Here is a 13411-nt window from a genome sequence, read left to right on the forward strand (position 1 = left end):
TTTGAGTGCACATTCCAATTAACGATTAAACGATTACTATTGTTTTAATGAGCGACTAATCGCGATTAATTCGAAGAATCATTTCAGCCTTAGAAGAAACCCTTCAGCTGCAGGTCCTGGGCTGCCTCCAGCTCATTTTCTCCGTCTGGAATCGACCACTTGCAGTCCGAGTCAAGACTCTCCCTGGCTTCGGGGTTTGCAACAGCTGGCCTCCCCAAGCGTGAAGAAAGTTCATTCTCTTCTAGATGCACTTCACAGGAAACTCCAGCTGATGTTAGCCAGGGCGTCAGTGATTCTCTGTCCTTCATTGAAGGGGGAGAATCCCAAACGAGTAGACTTCCCTTGACCTCGAGTGACTCGACTAATCGAGCTCCGGTGGAGAGCGGTGGAGTTTTCGGGCTGCGGTGTGACGGCGAAATGTGGCTTCACAGACGCGTTTTGAACCCATCTCGGGGAGATGTGTCGATTTTGCTATGGGAACTAGAAGAAACAAAAGCCTGGCTTTTTTTTCCCCCTTCTTTTTATTGTCGTTACTCAGCCACTTACAAAGTGGAACATTTAAGAGGTTGGAACAACACGGTGCAGCACGGAGTCAGTTATGGTCAGCCAGTGACGTTTTCCAACCACATTTCTGACACACCCTGGCTTTTTTTTTTTTCCTGCTTCGGATCTCTCCAGAGAGCATCACACACCGCAGTCACGACCTCAAAAAACTGGTCGCAGCCGAGGACAAGTCCAGCCTGCTGGACCCGAGGCTGTTTTTGCTGTAGAAGAATGCACATTTTTGTTGTTATTCTTCTGTAATGAGAGATTAAATTCCCTCAACAGAAGCCGGGGATCTTCAGCCGTCGTCTTGGATCAAAGAGGACGGCTGAGCGCTATCAGTGCTCTTATCATCCTAAGCAAACCGCTTCTCTGAGGCGAGATAAGCTAAAACAATTGACGCATACCTTCGTATTTGTGAATGGGAGATTGTGGGGTTTTTTTTTTACATTACACTGAGCTTTCCCTAACTTTCCGTTGTAGGCTTGAATCTCGCTGAACAGTTTATCCTCCCCTCTGTTGGGGAGCAAAATAGCGATAGATTTATGATAGGATGAGAGTCCTAGACGCTTCAGGCAAAAGTTAACAATATATTCAGATCCCTTGATACTTCTAAAGTTTTTTTCTTTAAAATCACCACCTCTCGTGCATTTTGTTGAGACGCAGGAAAGAGGAAGTAGAGGAAGCAAGACAACATAATATTGTTCAACATTTCTTATGAAGAGAAACTTCAGAAAGCGTGGGCAGTTATTACTTTGATGCAAACATGGCTGCAGTTTTTTTTGGGGGGGGGAATGGCCCTCAACTGTCTCCACCAGCTATACACTTTAAGAGATTAACGTTTTAGCTTGTTAGCTTTGAAAATTAGCTCAGGCTCAGTTAAGTTGTTCCAGAACCTCTACAAACAGAATTTTTTTTTTAAACTTGATTTTCAGTTGAGTTTAGGCCTGGACTTTGACTAGGCCACGAATACGTTTTGACCTAAAACATTCCATTGTAGTTCAGTGTTATTGTTGTGTTGGAAATTGGAAATTGAATTTCCACCCCCGGTTAAAAGTCTTTTGCAGTCGTTTGCAGTTTTGTTTCAGAGCTGCACTGGAATTAGTTCCCATTAAACTCCAGCTCCCCAGGTCCTGATGCTCCCATCGCCATGGAGATGATGGGTTCAGGGTGACTTCTGGCCTGCACTCTCTTTGTGGCTGCTGTGGATTGTATTTGGAGGTGTCACAATAAAGGGGACTGAATACAAAATGAACTCTAAGCTGTTCAGTTTTGGTTGTAGACAACCTTTAAAATCATCTGTTAGTTTACTCCCACCTTGTGCTTATATGCACTATTTTGTGTTGCTCTACCAAAGAAATCCCCAATATTTGACATTGTAGCTTAAGAGGTCTGAATTCCTTTGCAAAGAGATTTAAAATGTAAAAACTCATTTAAATTAACACATAAAGGCCTATAGATACTGCAACTTGAGACATCGTACTATTTTAACGTACAGTAAGTACCCGCTAGGGCTTCACTAACATAGCTAATTGGAGTATTTTACTTTAATTGTTTTAAAAAGTGGAAAAAACAATTTGTTAGCACATTTATTCATTTGTCATTCCACACTTGACTGACCTATAAGGTAATAATAATAATTGTCGCTTTCAGCTCCTGGGTTTCCTCACAGTATTTAAGTCCCCACCATTAAGTAGTGAGTTTTAGCGATCAAAATCAAAAATCCTGAAACTCCCAACCGGCATGTAGGCCCGGTTGGGAGTTTTCTCTCTGTGTTCTCAGATTCCCCCTCCAACATCTCAGAGTAAACACTCTCCTCCTCCCAGGAAGGTTTCCTACAGTGAGGTTTACTGTTGCAGCTCCTATAAGTCAAATGAGTGCGTCATGAAATGTGGAGAAAAGAAACTACTGGCAACATTCCTCCTCATCACTCCTGTTATTCTTGGCTCAGGCAGTGCATTCTTACACCTGGACTGGACCACACTGCCATGTAGTCTAGGAACACTTCTATGTATATGGAACTGACTGCACACACACACACCCACACACACACACACACACACACACCAAAGTCCTCCTCACTCAGTTGTGTCAAGTTATTTAGATTAAGCCTGCTTTTTTTTCAAAATAAAAGCAAAGAACGTGTTCAATAAATGTGCTTGAATAATAAAAATAAAATTGGAAGGTTCTGGGAAATATAAATCATATAAATATTTTTCCGCTAATTGCCCCCCACCCCCCATCTCCAAAACACTCTAAATCAAGCCTGCCCCCACCTACCCCAGCTGAGACATTACTCTGAAAACAAAGCAAGTCTCCCACACCCACACACACCACAAGAGGCACAGCAAGTGTAAATAAAACGACTTCTTATCCTTAAACACACATCTATCATCTGTTTCTACATTCAAGATGGTTTTCATCGTCTTTCTCGACACAGAAACGGGTTTTTATTCATTTTGAAAGCACTTTTAGATCAGATATAATCAGATTTAAATATTGCTGCAGTGTTTTTTTTTCTGTTTAATGTTAGATAAATCTGGCACCCACTGAACGACTGTTTTATTTACAACATATGTAGCTCACGTTTTAAAGCTCTAGCGACCTTTAACCGTCGACAACGTCACCGTCTGCACATGGTGCGCGCGCGCGCTCTACTAAACTGCCACTAGCTAGCTAGCTAGCTAGTTCTGCGTTTTAAAATGACGCCATTTTCTTCCTCAAAATAAGTTTGTGGATACCAGGTGCGGATTCATGTCTATGACTAGATGCGTCAAAGCACGCTGGGACTTGAGCCTTTAAAGCACTTTTAATTTGAAAATACCAACCGGATGCTCGCTTACTCTCCAAACCGTTTGAGTGAATTGAGCGAGACTGTGGAACAGGCGCTCAGACCAAACGTCGCTCCAGCGGAGTCAGGAGCTCCGCGGGCTCCTCAGTCACACACAGGCTCTTTTGTTGGACCTTCTTCTTCTTCTCTGTGATGGATCCTCCGCCCACTCTCCTCTCTGGCGGGTAAACCGTGGACTTTACTGCTCGTATGATGGGAATATATCGCCGGTGCGCTCGGCTCCGTGGATGTACACAGCCTTGATGGAAAGCATGTCACCGCAGCAGGGGAGCATGGGACAGAACCGGTCCGACTCTCTGACGGGTGACAGCAAGCCGCTGCCCGACAACAAGAAGGTAACGGGGAGCTCGGACTCTTTTTCGGGTGTGCGCTTCGTGACACTCGGCCTCTGTTAAGGGTTTGTTTATAACAAAAAACAAGAGTTTGGGTGCCAAAACTTAGACTGTAAAAACGATATATCATATATTTGAACATGAAATGGTTTTAAATGCCTTCTGAACCTGCTGTTTTCTAATTTTTACCTAAAAATGTCGAATATCTAAATATTCGAGATGTTTGGAGGTCATTATTTACTAATCGTTTAAGTTATCTTTTTTAAATATGTCTCTGCTTTTACTTTATTAGAGCTTAATTCAAAGAAGATATTTCTCATTTTTTTCAAGAAATGTTGAAACATTAATTGAGTCTGTGTGAGGAGTACACTAATGAGAAAAAACGGGATATAATACCAACACCTGGGAAGCTTTTTAAAGTTGTTTTTTTTTTTTAGGTTACTTGCGGATTTATAGACAGAATAAATTGTTTAGATAGAAAAACCAACTTGAACCAAGAAAGTCCCACAAAACGATTTTAGCAATAATATCAATATGCAAAAATAAATTGACAGATTATTTTTTGAATTGTAATTCTAAGCCGGGTTTTGTTTTTTGCTATAGAAGTAGCCATTGTCATTGTAGATATATCTCCTTCAGATTTAGCAGAATCTTTGAGAACTTGTTGTAAACAGCGCCCCCCCTCGCTTGCGTGTTTAAAATTGGTAACTGCATCTATGCGCAGAATGCTCTTTTTCTAAAAGAGCATTTTTTTAAAGCAAAACAGGTATCTACTAAGTTTCACCTAAACAGGTTAAATGTATGCAAAAATCTGTCATGTGCATTACTTGACTATTGTTTTGTGTAGCTTTTCTAACTGGTACGTCTTCTCTTTGCTTTGAACATAACCCATATGAATTGGTTTTATGTTTTTACACCCTTGGCAGTACTGTGTCCTTTAACCACGTTTTTTGGTAGTTCTTGGCTTGGTTTGCTTCATTTTGGTTTTACTGATCAATAAATCATGAAAGAAAAGTTAAGGATTAACCTGATTCCAGAGACTCTCAAGATATCCTTTGTTGTGTTTCCTTCAAAATATTCATTATGTGTTGCAAGATGTGCCATTGAACTGATGTTGTGTAAAATTGCATTTGCATGTCAGGTTTCCTTTTCATCTTCTTGAGTCTATCAGCAAAAACAAACAAAAATCGGTGCTATTCATTGGTCTCTTCCTCTCCATCTGCGTCCCTAAAGTTACGGCACGTGTCCTCCCAGTCATTCATTGCATTCAGAAATAACAAGAGGTTTATGTTTGAAGTGACTGTTGTGCTTTCAGTTTTGATTTTTGCAAACAAAATAAAATTAAAAATGTTTAAAAAAAGAGTCAACTGAGCACTTTCTGAAAAAGGAAACATGACTGGTGGTCTGCGTTTAGACTCATCTGATCGCAGCAGCAGCCTGTGGCTTACAGCTAATCAGAAACTGAAACTGAATAAAGTCTAAAAATGATCTAAACGTCTGAGAGCTGGCTTGTTCTAGAAAAGCGACTGCTAAACCATTTATCCCTGCAAGCGCTCAGTCTGGTGTCCCGTGATGCTCATCAATGGTGCTTTTATTTTTATGTTGGACTCTTGTGACAGTGGCCTATATGTCTCATGTAAGTCTGCTAAAACAGGAATGTTCCAGGAATGTCCTGGGTTAAAATGAGCTCCGGAGTCATGTTTAATTTATGTTGCACTGTTAGTGATTTGTTGTGATTTTGTTTACCGTTTAATTGTCGTTACAGCTGAGAGGATGTCGGGCTGTACACCATTAGCCACCTTAAGAACAAATTCTGAGGGAATCTTAAACATTGTGCCACAGTCTCTGCAAACTGTTTCACTCCCTGTGACTTTTATGTTTTAGTCTGTGTCATTTCCTCCTCCCCTTCTCCACTGCTGCTGGCTCTTCTGCTTTTTCTGTCAGTCACAAACCTCCCCCCTTCCTCCCCTTTCTCTTAAATCCTCAACTTCCAGCCATCAGACAGCATCACAGAGTGCTGACTGTGGACTTTCTGTCCCCCGCCCTACAAACCTTACCGTCACAGAATGTAACCGAAAACACAGATGCAAACTTTTATCTCTGCGTGTGCTTTGACTCATGTTTCGTGTCGCTCTTTCTGTCTGCCCCCTCAGAAGATGAAGACCCTCGCCCAGAGGCGACAGTCGGCTCCCTCGCTGGTCATCAGCAAAGCGCTTACGAGATCGAGAAGCGCTTCCAGGTATCTGCAATACACACCTGTCTGTGTTCCCATCAGAGAGGTTCTGAAAGCGGCGCCGTTAAAACCGGCGACGTCCCGATCGCATCCCAGTCGACTCCATTGAGGAAACTCTGCTCCCGATGTCCATTCTTGTCGTGTTTCCGTGACATGTTTTTAAAAGACGGCGGCGTATTTTTGTGTGGACGGCTGGCTAAGTTGGATTGTAGGCTGTGCGTGTTTTCTTGAAATAACTAAACGGATATGGGAAAACATCACTTTTCCCATGTCATGGCGGCCCCCGAATATCCATAGAGAGCAGCTGAAGCACTAGTCGTTAAATGTTACGACGTTTAAAGCAAAGCAATATATTTATTAACTTTTCCCATAAATTTTTTTTGCAGAGGATTAGCTATAACTGATTGAAATAAACGATTAGCGTTACGAGCAAAAATAAATTATTACAACAAAACAGAGAAACATGGGAGTGTTAGCCTAGCTTAGCACGTCCACTTACTGCTCAACACAGAACAATCGTAATGGAAGGTTTTTGAAGACTTCAGCTGTTTGTTTGGGAAACACAGTAAATCTTAACTGCATTTCAGGTAACTTGTTGTCGGGACATTATACTTGTAGCTTTACTGACTCAGTTTAACCCCCCATGTTTTAACGCTGCATATTAAGCCTGACCTATATAAAAACAAAATTCCAACTGGAACAAAACATCTGTCGCTATCAGGAATAATTTTATTTGGAGCAGATTTAGACGCCGCGCAATCACAAAACTAATTCAGACCATGTGTGGTTCTCACCAAACATGGCGTTGAGGTTAATTATCAGGCCTTATTGGCAAATTCCTCGTCTTAAATGACGCCGCTCGGCATCGGGGGCAAAAAACAAAACAAAAAAAACATCCTGATTGGGACATTCGTGGCTGAGTCCTCCGCAAAATGCATGATGTGATGGATGAAGGTGCAGTTGAGTTAGCTCTAAGTTCCTTAGCGTGTGTAGATGTTTACTCCCATTATGACACACCTTTCAAACAGATTAGAAAGTGTAACTCGTCTGAATGAAAAATCCTTTCCTCCAATGTTCGCCTACTCCACGACAACACGTGCCTGTTTTACTGTGACTCCTCATGCCTTCACTAACAGTGGATTCTTTTTAAAGATTCTGACTTTACATAATGCTAAGGCGTGCCTCCGCCGATGTCGGCCGAGCGTTTTCGCAACTGCTGTGAAGCATTTTGCCAAGTCGGTCGCTGAGCCGATTCACAAAGCTTTCCTGTTTTTGTCACTGAGTTTTCCCCAGGAAACACTAAGCGCTGATTTGAGAGACTGATAATGCACAGATTAAAGAAACCGGGGGGGGGGGGGGGGGGGAATAGAGCCTTGGGATAAAATCAACAGAGGTTTAAAACCTGGATCTCTGGTGAGTGAAAGTGGAAGCTGTTTGCTTGCTGATCTGAGTGAGATAGATTGTGGTTTTGAATGGCTAAGTCTATGATTTAGATATTTGCTCAAGAATTATGTTTACCACCAGTTTGAATAGAATCTCAAAGTTTGGAGGCTTACTCACTCACTCACTGCTTACTTATCCCTGAGCTATCAGTCTTTTCATCACCACCTCTCACTTCACCGTATCACTCAGATCCCTTCCTTTTCCTTTACCAGGGTCAGAAATAAGCCCTTCCAATCCCCTTTGGCCGCACTGTTTATTTACGAAGGGCTTTGTTTATCTTCTAAACTGCGGCTAACTCTCGTCGATGCCAGTTTTTAGAGGCAGGCTTACTCTCTCAATCTGCTTCCAGTCTCTTAAAACCTTTTTACAGTCAAATGCTGTCAATGCCAGGCCGTATCTCAGGTGTGAACCGTTTTTAGCGTTTGTGGATGGAGTTCAGGTTTGACTGCGTGAAGCGATGTGTGTGTGGGGATGGAGAAGATGGAGAGGGTTTAGGGGGAAACTCCCTGCGCTGTTAAATGGGTCGGTTCTCTTGGGGCAGGATTTGTGTGTTAAATAGATTTGGGGAGACATATTCTGTTGGCAGGTGTGGTGAGAGGTTGAGAAAGGAACTCTATTGACTGAAAGACAAATAGTCTGCATGACAGAGCCGCTTAGTCTGTCCCAGTCTGACCTGACGGTGTGTGTGTGTGTGTGTGTGTGTGAGAAATAAGAGTGGATGTGGAGCCAGGACTTGACTCTCTCCGCTGTCACTCTTAACCTTTGACATTAAATTAGGAGCTGTCGGGAGGGAGGTGTTCATTTATCTACGGTTGAACGTTGGGGAGACGGGTCAACTTCTTGAGGTTTGTGACTGTAACCGTCAGAAGGTTGAAGTCCTGGCTGCGGTTGACGCGACGCTCCAGCCGTTTGCCAAAACAGCCAATTTTTGTAATAAATTGGTTTGTTTTGTTGGGTTTGTCTAACCCTGTGCGTGCCTTGGAAAGAAAAGCACTGGAACCCTTAAGCCACATAAATGCAGTTGAAACGGATAAATAAGTGCTTCCAGCAGCTCTTGGCAGAGGCTTCAGTATCATTGCATCACCAATGTGCTCTTTATGCGAGTAAATCCCTCCGAGATGGGAGGGAGAGCAACGAAAATGTACCATTTGCGCCATTCATACTGTAACAGTGCAGCTATTTCTGGTTTCGTTTGTCTCTGCGTTTAGAATTTTTTTTGTTTTACTGGGAAGCGGGAATCCGAGAGGAAACTTAAATATACGGTGCTCCGCACATGTATTCGTTTTCACTTTTTGCCATGTGCAACCGCTAACTTCAGCGTGTCGGACCAACACAAGGTGGTGCATAAACGTAAAGTAGAAAGGAAAGGATGTTGTGGTTTTATAAATGAAAACCTGAAAAGAAAAGTTCGCACTTGTGTGCGTTCTTTACTCTGATGCCAATGGCTGAAATAAAGTACAATCAGCTCCACATAAGGGCCAGCTGGTTAGTAACTGTAACTTAATAGTGTAATTTAATATCTGTAAATAAGACTGGTCTGTGAAGGCCAGGAAGCCGACGTCACAAGTTTGCCTTTATGGAAGAGTGGCAAGTTGAAAGCTGGTGTAAAAACACAAAAAAAGTAGTTTGTCACAATCCTTTCACTGGATACAGTAGACATATGGAAGAAGGTACTCTGGTCAAATTCGTCCCAATTTGAACTTTTTGACCTGAATGCAAAATGCTATGGGTCACATTGCAAACATCTTCCCCATGGCGGTGGCTCCATCATGCTGTGGGGATTCTGGAAGCTGGTTGGAGTTGTCGGGGAAGCTAGATGCAGCTATTAAAAACACAACAATCCTGCATGAAAAGCTGCTAGAGGCTGCAAAAGACCCGAAACCGGGGTGAAGGGTCAACTCTCCTCAGCAAAATAATCCAATCGCGCCAGATCAGATTCGACCAATCAGACCCCAGATGTTCAAATCTGGTAGAGACAGACCTCGAAAAGATTGCAAGACTCATAGAAACTTCCGGTTGGTTTTATAAAGTATTGAGTCAGGCTAGCTGAACATTAAAGCATGCCACTCTCTTCAGTTTATCTGGAAAATATCCACAGTAGTTCCCTCTGCTACGTCTCTGCCAACAGAGATAGAGACGCATCAAAGGAATTATGGAAGATTATGGAAACAAACCATAGGATTACTTCCATCAACCGTAGGGAATTAAATGTACCCGCCATTGGTGGAAGATGGCAGCATTGTAAAAATATGAAAAATGATGACTTGCAATCTGGTGCGTGCCAAAGTTTTCACTTTTTAAAAAAAAAATTGCAGCAAAACTGAAAAACCATGTGTCATTTTGCTTCTACTCGAAGCAAAAACATATCAGTTAAAATTTCAATGAAATGCGTAGACATCTGTGATGCAAGTTGACGACATTTGAAAAAACCATTTTGCACAGACGCATAAGTAAGAATGGGTAATATTGACTTAAATATTTTGTAGTACTATTGTAAGATCAACAAAAGTAACGATAAGCAGTAGTTATTTTTTTTTTTTTAGCCAACTGTATGACTGTGACTGCATTAAACAGCAATCACAGCCTCACAAACATAAACACTGCTCTTGAAAAACACACAATTTATTATTGGCTTCTTTAGGACTCCAGTCAGATTAAGAAGTGTGATTTGTTACACTCACACTGCACATAGTAACGACGTCTAATCATATTTTCAAATTTATTGATACTCTCTATAGAAAAGTTAGTAAAACTAACAACCTAAACAATATGATCAGTTTTAGGGGGTTTCAAACATCATAAAAGGAATTTATCGAGACAATGATGAATCAAACTTATCATGGTAACTTTATTGCAATAAACAATATGATAAAAACACACAAGCGTTATTTTCTGATTTGAATTGTGAAAAAGTTTCCTCAGCTGTACAGGATCTGTTGCGATCTGGCGGGGCGACTTTATATTTTTTGCATTTATCTATAACAGAGTAAGGTCGGTCACGTCAAAATGACAAGAAGGAAATAATGGCGGCTGTCGTCAACAGTATTAAATCACCGCGGCTGTGATCGAGTTCGACAGTAGCCATGAAGGAAAGCGGCTACCGTGGATTTGGATGGTGCAGGGTGGTGTGTGTCTGTCTCGAATGACGTCTTTTGCGAGCAAAACGCTCTTTGTCTCCCCGAGCCCCGTAAGCTGCGCCGTGAGCGGCTGCTCGTCCGGAGAACCAGACCGGACTACTGGTGATGCAACCCGTCAGTGTGAAGTTTGCTTGGAAAATTGAAAAAAAAAAAAAAAAAAAAGACAGTTCTTCCTCTTACAGCCAGCGTCCGTCATTGCATTCACTTGTTCCTTGCTTGCGTTGGTCTGAGGCCAAAAATAATCATATTTGTTGGAAGTTAAGGTGTCGGACTCGGTCCCAGCGGACGAGCAGATGCGATCACAAGGTTTGTTTCAGGGATCTTATCAACGGGGACAGACTGTTACATTAGTGTGTCATTTCCTCCTGAAAGGCTCCCCATATTCTCTTGATGGGCTCACTATTTGACAGCTTTGGTAATGTCTTACTGCAGTGGAGGGACCATGTTACCTGACGCATGCAAAATGGAGGGTTTCGGCATATGCATAAAGTGGAGGCAGGCCGGCAGCGTCTTTCGTGTTTCACTTTGACTTTAAAAAATAGGGCTAAGATTGGTGGTTTCTTTTTGTGTGCTTATAGATGCACTGCTTTTTCCAGTTTTTGATGAAGGTCTAACCTGCTGATGCCACTTTTGATTTGTCTTTAAGAACCGTAGTTAACAATGTCCAAAATATTTCCATACTAGGCAGCCTGCTGTAGGCTGTCAGTGTTAATAATAACAAAGGCATCAAACTATGTGAGTGTCAAGAAAAGCAAAATAATCCTGTCTTAAGCATCGTGTATTAGCAATTAGCATTCTTAGCATCCCTTACTGTAAACATCATACTATAAAAAAATCTGTATATTTAAGCAGTAAAGTTGTGACATGAAAAAATCTGTAAGCTATAAAACAATGTAAAATTGTTGATTTAATGTGAAATGAATTGGTGAAACCAGTAATTTTTACACTTGTACAATCATTTTAGGAAAAATACTGTTATTTTCCCTAAGTTAAAACATTTAATGTTTTAACTGTAACCCCAACAAAGACAATGACATTTAATTAACTGTAACCCCAACAAAGACAATGACATTTAACCATGAAAGAAGAAAAAATGCTGTACCCATAATTATACGGTGTAATACTGGCAGCCACAGCTTCTGGCGTTTCACCTACAACTTCCTTTTTTTTCTCCTATTTTTTAATTTGTATTTTTTTTTTCAACAATGCAGTTTTCTTGTGGATTCTTGTAGATCCTTGACCTACAAAGTTCTAAAAAGGAGAAACTTACCTATGGCACATCCAGCTTTGCTGTTATCCGGACAAGCTCTCCCTGTGATAAGTCAATCCTTTACCAGTTCAATAAGATGTCGCCAAATTTGGTGCGAATTGGCGCCCACAACTCACATCGAAGAAATGAAATGACCTTTAACCCATGAAAGCCTAGCTTTTTGTTGTTGCCTGGATAAACGGTCAATGTGCCTCCACGGAAATAACTATTTAGGCATACATTTCCTCCTACTCCTGACTTCATCAGAAACTAATCTGATACTAAAAGTGGTGAACTCTAGCAACTTCCACACTGAAGGGTGTTGCTAACCGAGCTGTGGTCACATGCAGTGCATTCTAGATCAACAAAGGATGATAAAGTTGGTCTACCACCAAAACTCAAATTTCCTGTTAATGTGAGATAACAAGCAGAAAAATAAAAATACCAGTATGGTTTTTAATGTAGCCTTTGTCTTAAACTTGTTTTTTCTCGTTTTCGTCAGGCTGTTCAGCCTCTGAGGCCTGAGCTGATTTAGGTGAATCAGATGTGTCTCAGAGTGAATGCTCTCCATTCATCACAGAAAAAGTCCATCTCTCCGCTGACTAACGCTGAGTCTCACTCAAGGGTTCCTACTTTTTAATCTTTCACAACTTGACAGAGTCCAACTTTGTGACTCGCGCTGATAAAATCCGTCAACCTTTTTATATGCGCATTTTTGCCGCTTGAATATTCATCCCGCGGGGATTAGCATGCAGCGTCGTGCGAGCTTTTGTGCGCTGGCGCGCTCTTATTGTGCGTTTCTGAAAAGTCAACATTTCTTCCACACGGAGCCCAGGCTTCGGCAGAAACGAGTGTGTACGTTCAGGCGGGGCGGGGATGAAATTTATCAACATCACATGACGCACAATGGAGACATTAGCTCTGCGGCTCGGCTGTCAATCTGGCATTTGGGAGGGAGGGATGTGCGGTGAATATGGAAGATGTTGTCTTTATTAGCGGGAGCAGAGTGAAGTGAAAGGGCGCTTACAAAGCGGGGCTAGCTCGTGTGTGTTTGTGTGTGTGTTCTAACTGGAGGGTTTCTGAGATTTGGACTGATTACAGGAACTGAGGTGCATCCATTATCTCAGCCCCACTTCATAAAGAAACCTACATTTTCCTGCTTTCTGGTTGCAGTTTTTGTTTGCTTTTAACAAATAACTTCAGCTGACGTTTCCTCGGGACGTCTTAGGAGTGCGTTGACCCGGGTATTTGTCGTCTCTACTTGTACATTTGGGAGATTGCAGCTTACTTCAACCGTGACTTTTCCAAAGAGCTGAGAATATTTCAAAATGCGGGATGTTGTATGACGGACAGAGTTTACCATTGGATTCACGCCAGCCACGTTTAGCCCGCTCTAATCGAACTCAAGTTTGCCTGAAAAGTCCGGTTTGTTTGGGGAGGTGTGAACGTGCAGTCGGCTTAAAAAGCGAACTCTTGTCTGCCTAAGAACCTTAGTCTCAGTTCAGTTGAAGTGAACTCTTGTGCGGTTCAAATCAAATGCATATGTGAATGCCAAGCGGGCCGTAGACCGCTCCAAAAGCAGGAAGCGGACTACAGCGCTGGGCATTCTGGGTAAATATAACC

At 42.0% G+C, this 13411-nt stretch overlaps 1 protein-coding gene across 1 annotated transcript in view; it reads left to right on the forward strand.

The window, feature by feature from the left end:
• Window positions 1-3421: 3421 nt before the first annotated feature.
• LOC116723058 (rho GTPase-activating protein 20-like) overlaps window positions 3422-13411 on the forward strand; it is a 39807-nt gene continuing 29817 nt past the window's right edge. Inside the window, exons 1-2 of the mRNA XM_032567596.1 lie at window positions 3422-3729; window positions 5880-5965. Of these exons, the coding sequence (XP_032423487.1) occupies window positions 3622-3729; window positions 5880-5965 (194 nt within the window). The 5' untranslated portion in view covers window positions 3422-3621. The remainder of the gene's footprint in view (window positions 3730-5879; window positions 5966-13411) is intronic.

Source organism: Xiphophorus hellerii, chromosome 7, assembly GCF_003331165.1.
Source record: "Xiphophorus hellerii strain 12219 chromosome 7, Xiphophorus_hellerii-4.1, whole genome shotgun sequence".
NCBI lineage: Eukaryota > Metazoa > Chordata > Actinopteri > Cyprinodontiformes > Poeciliidae > Xiphophorus > Xiphophorus hellerii.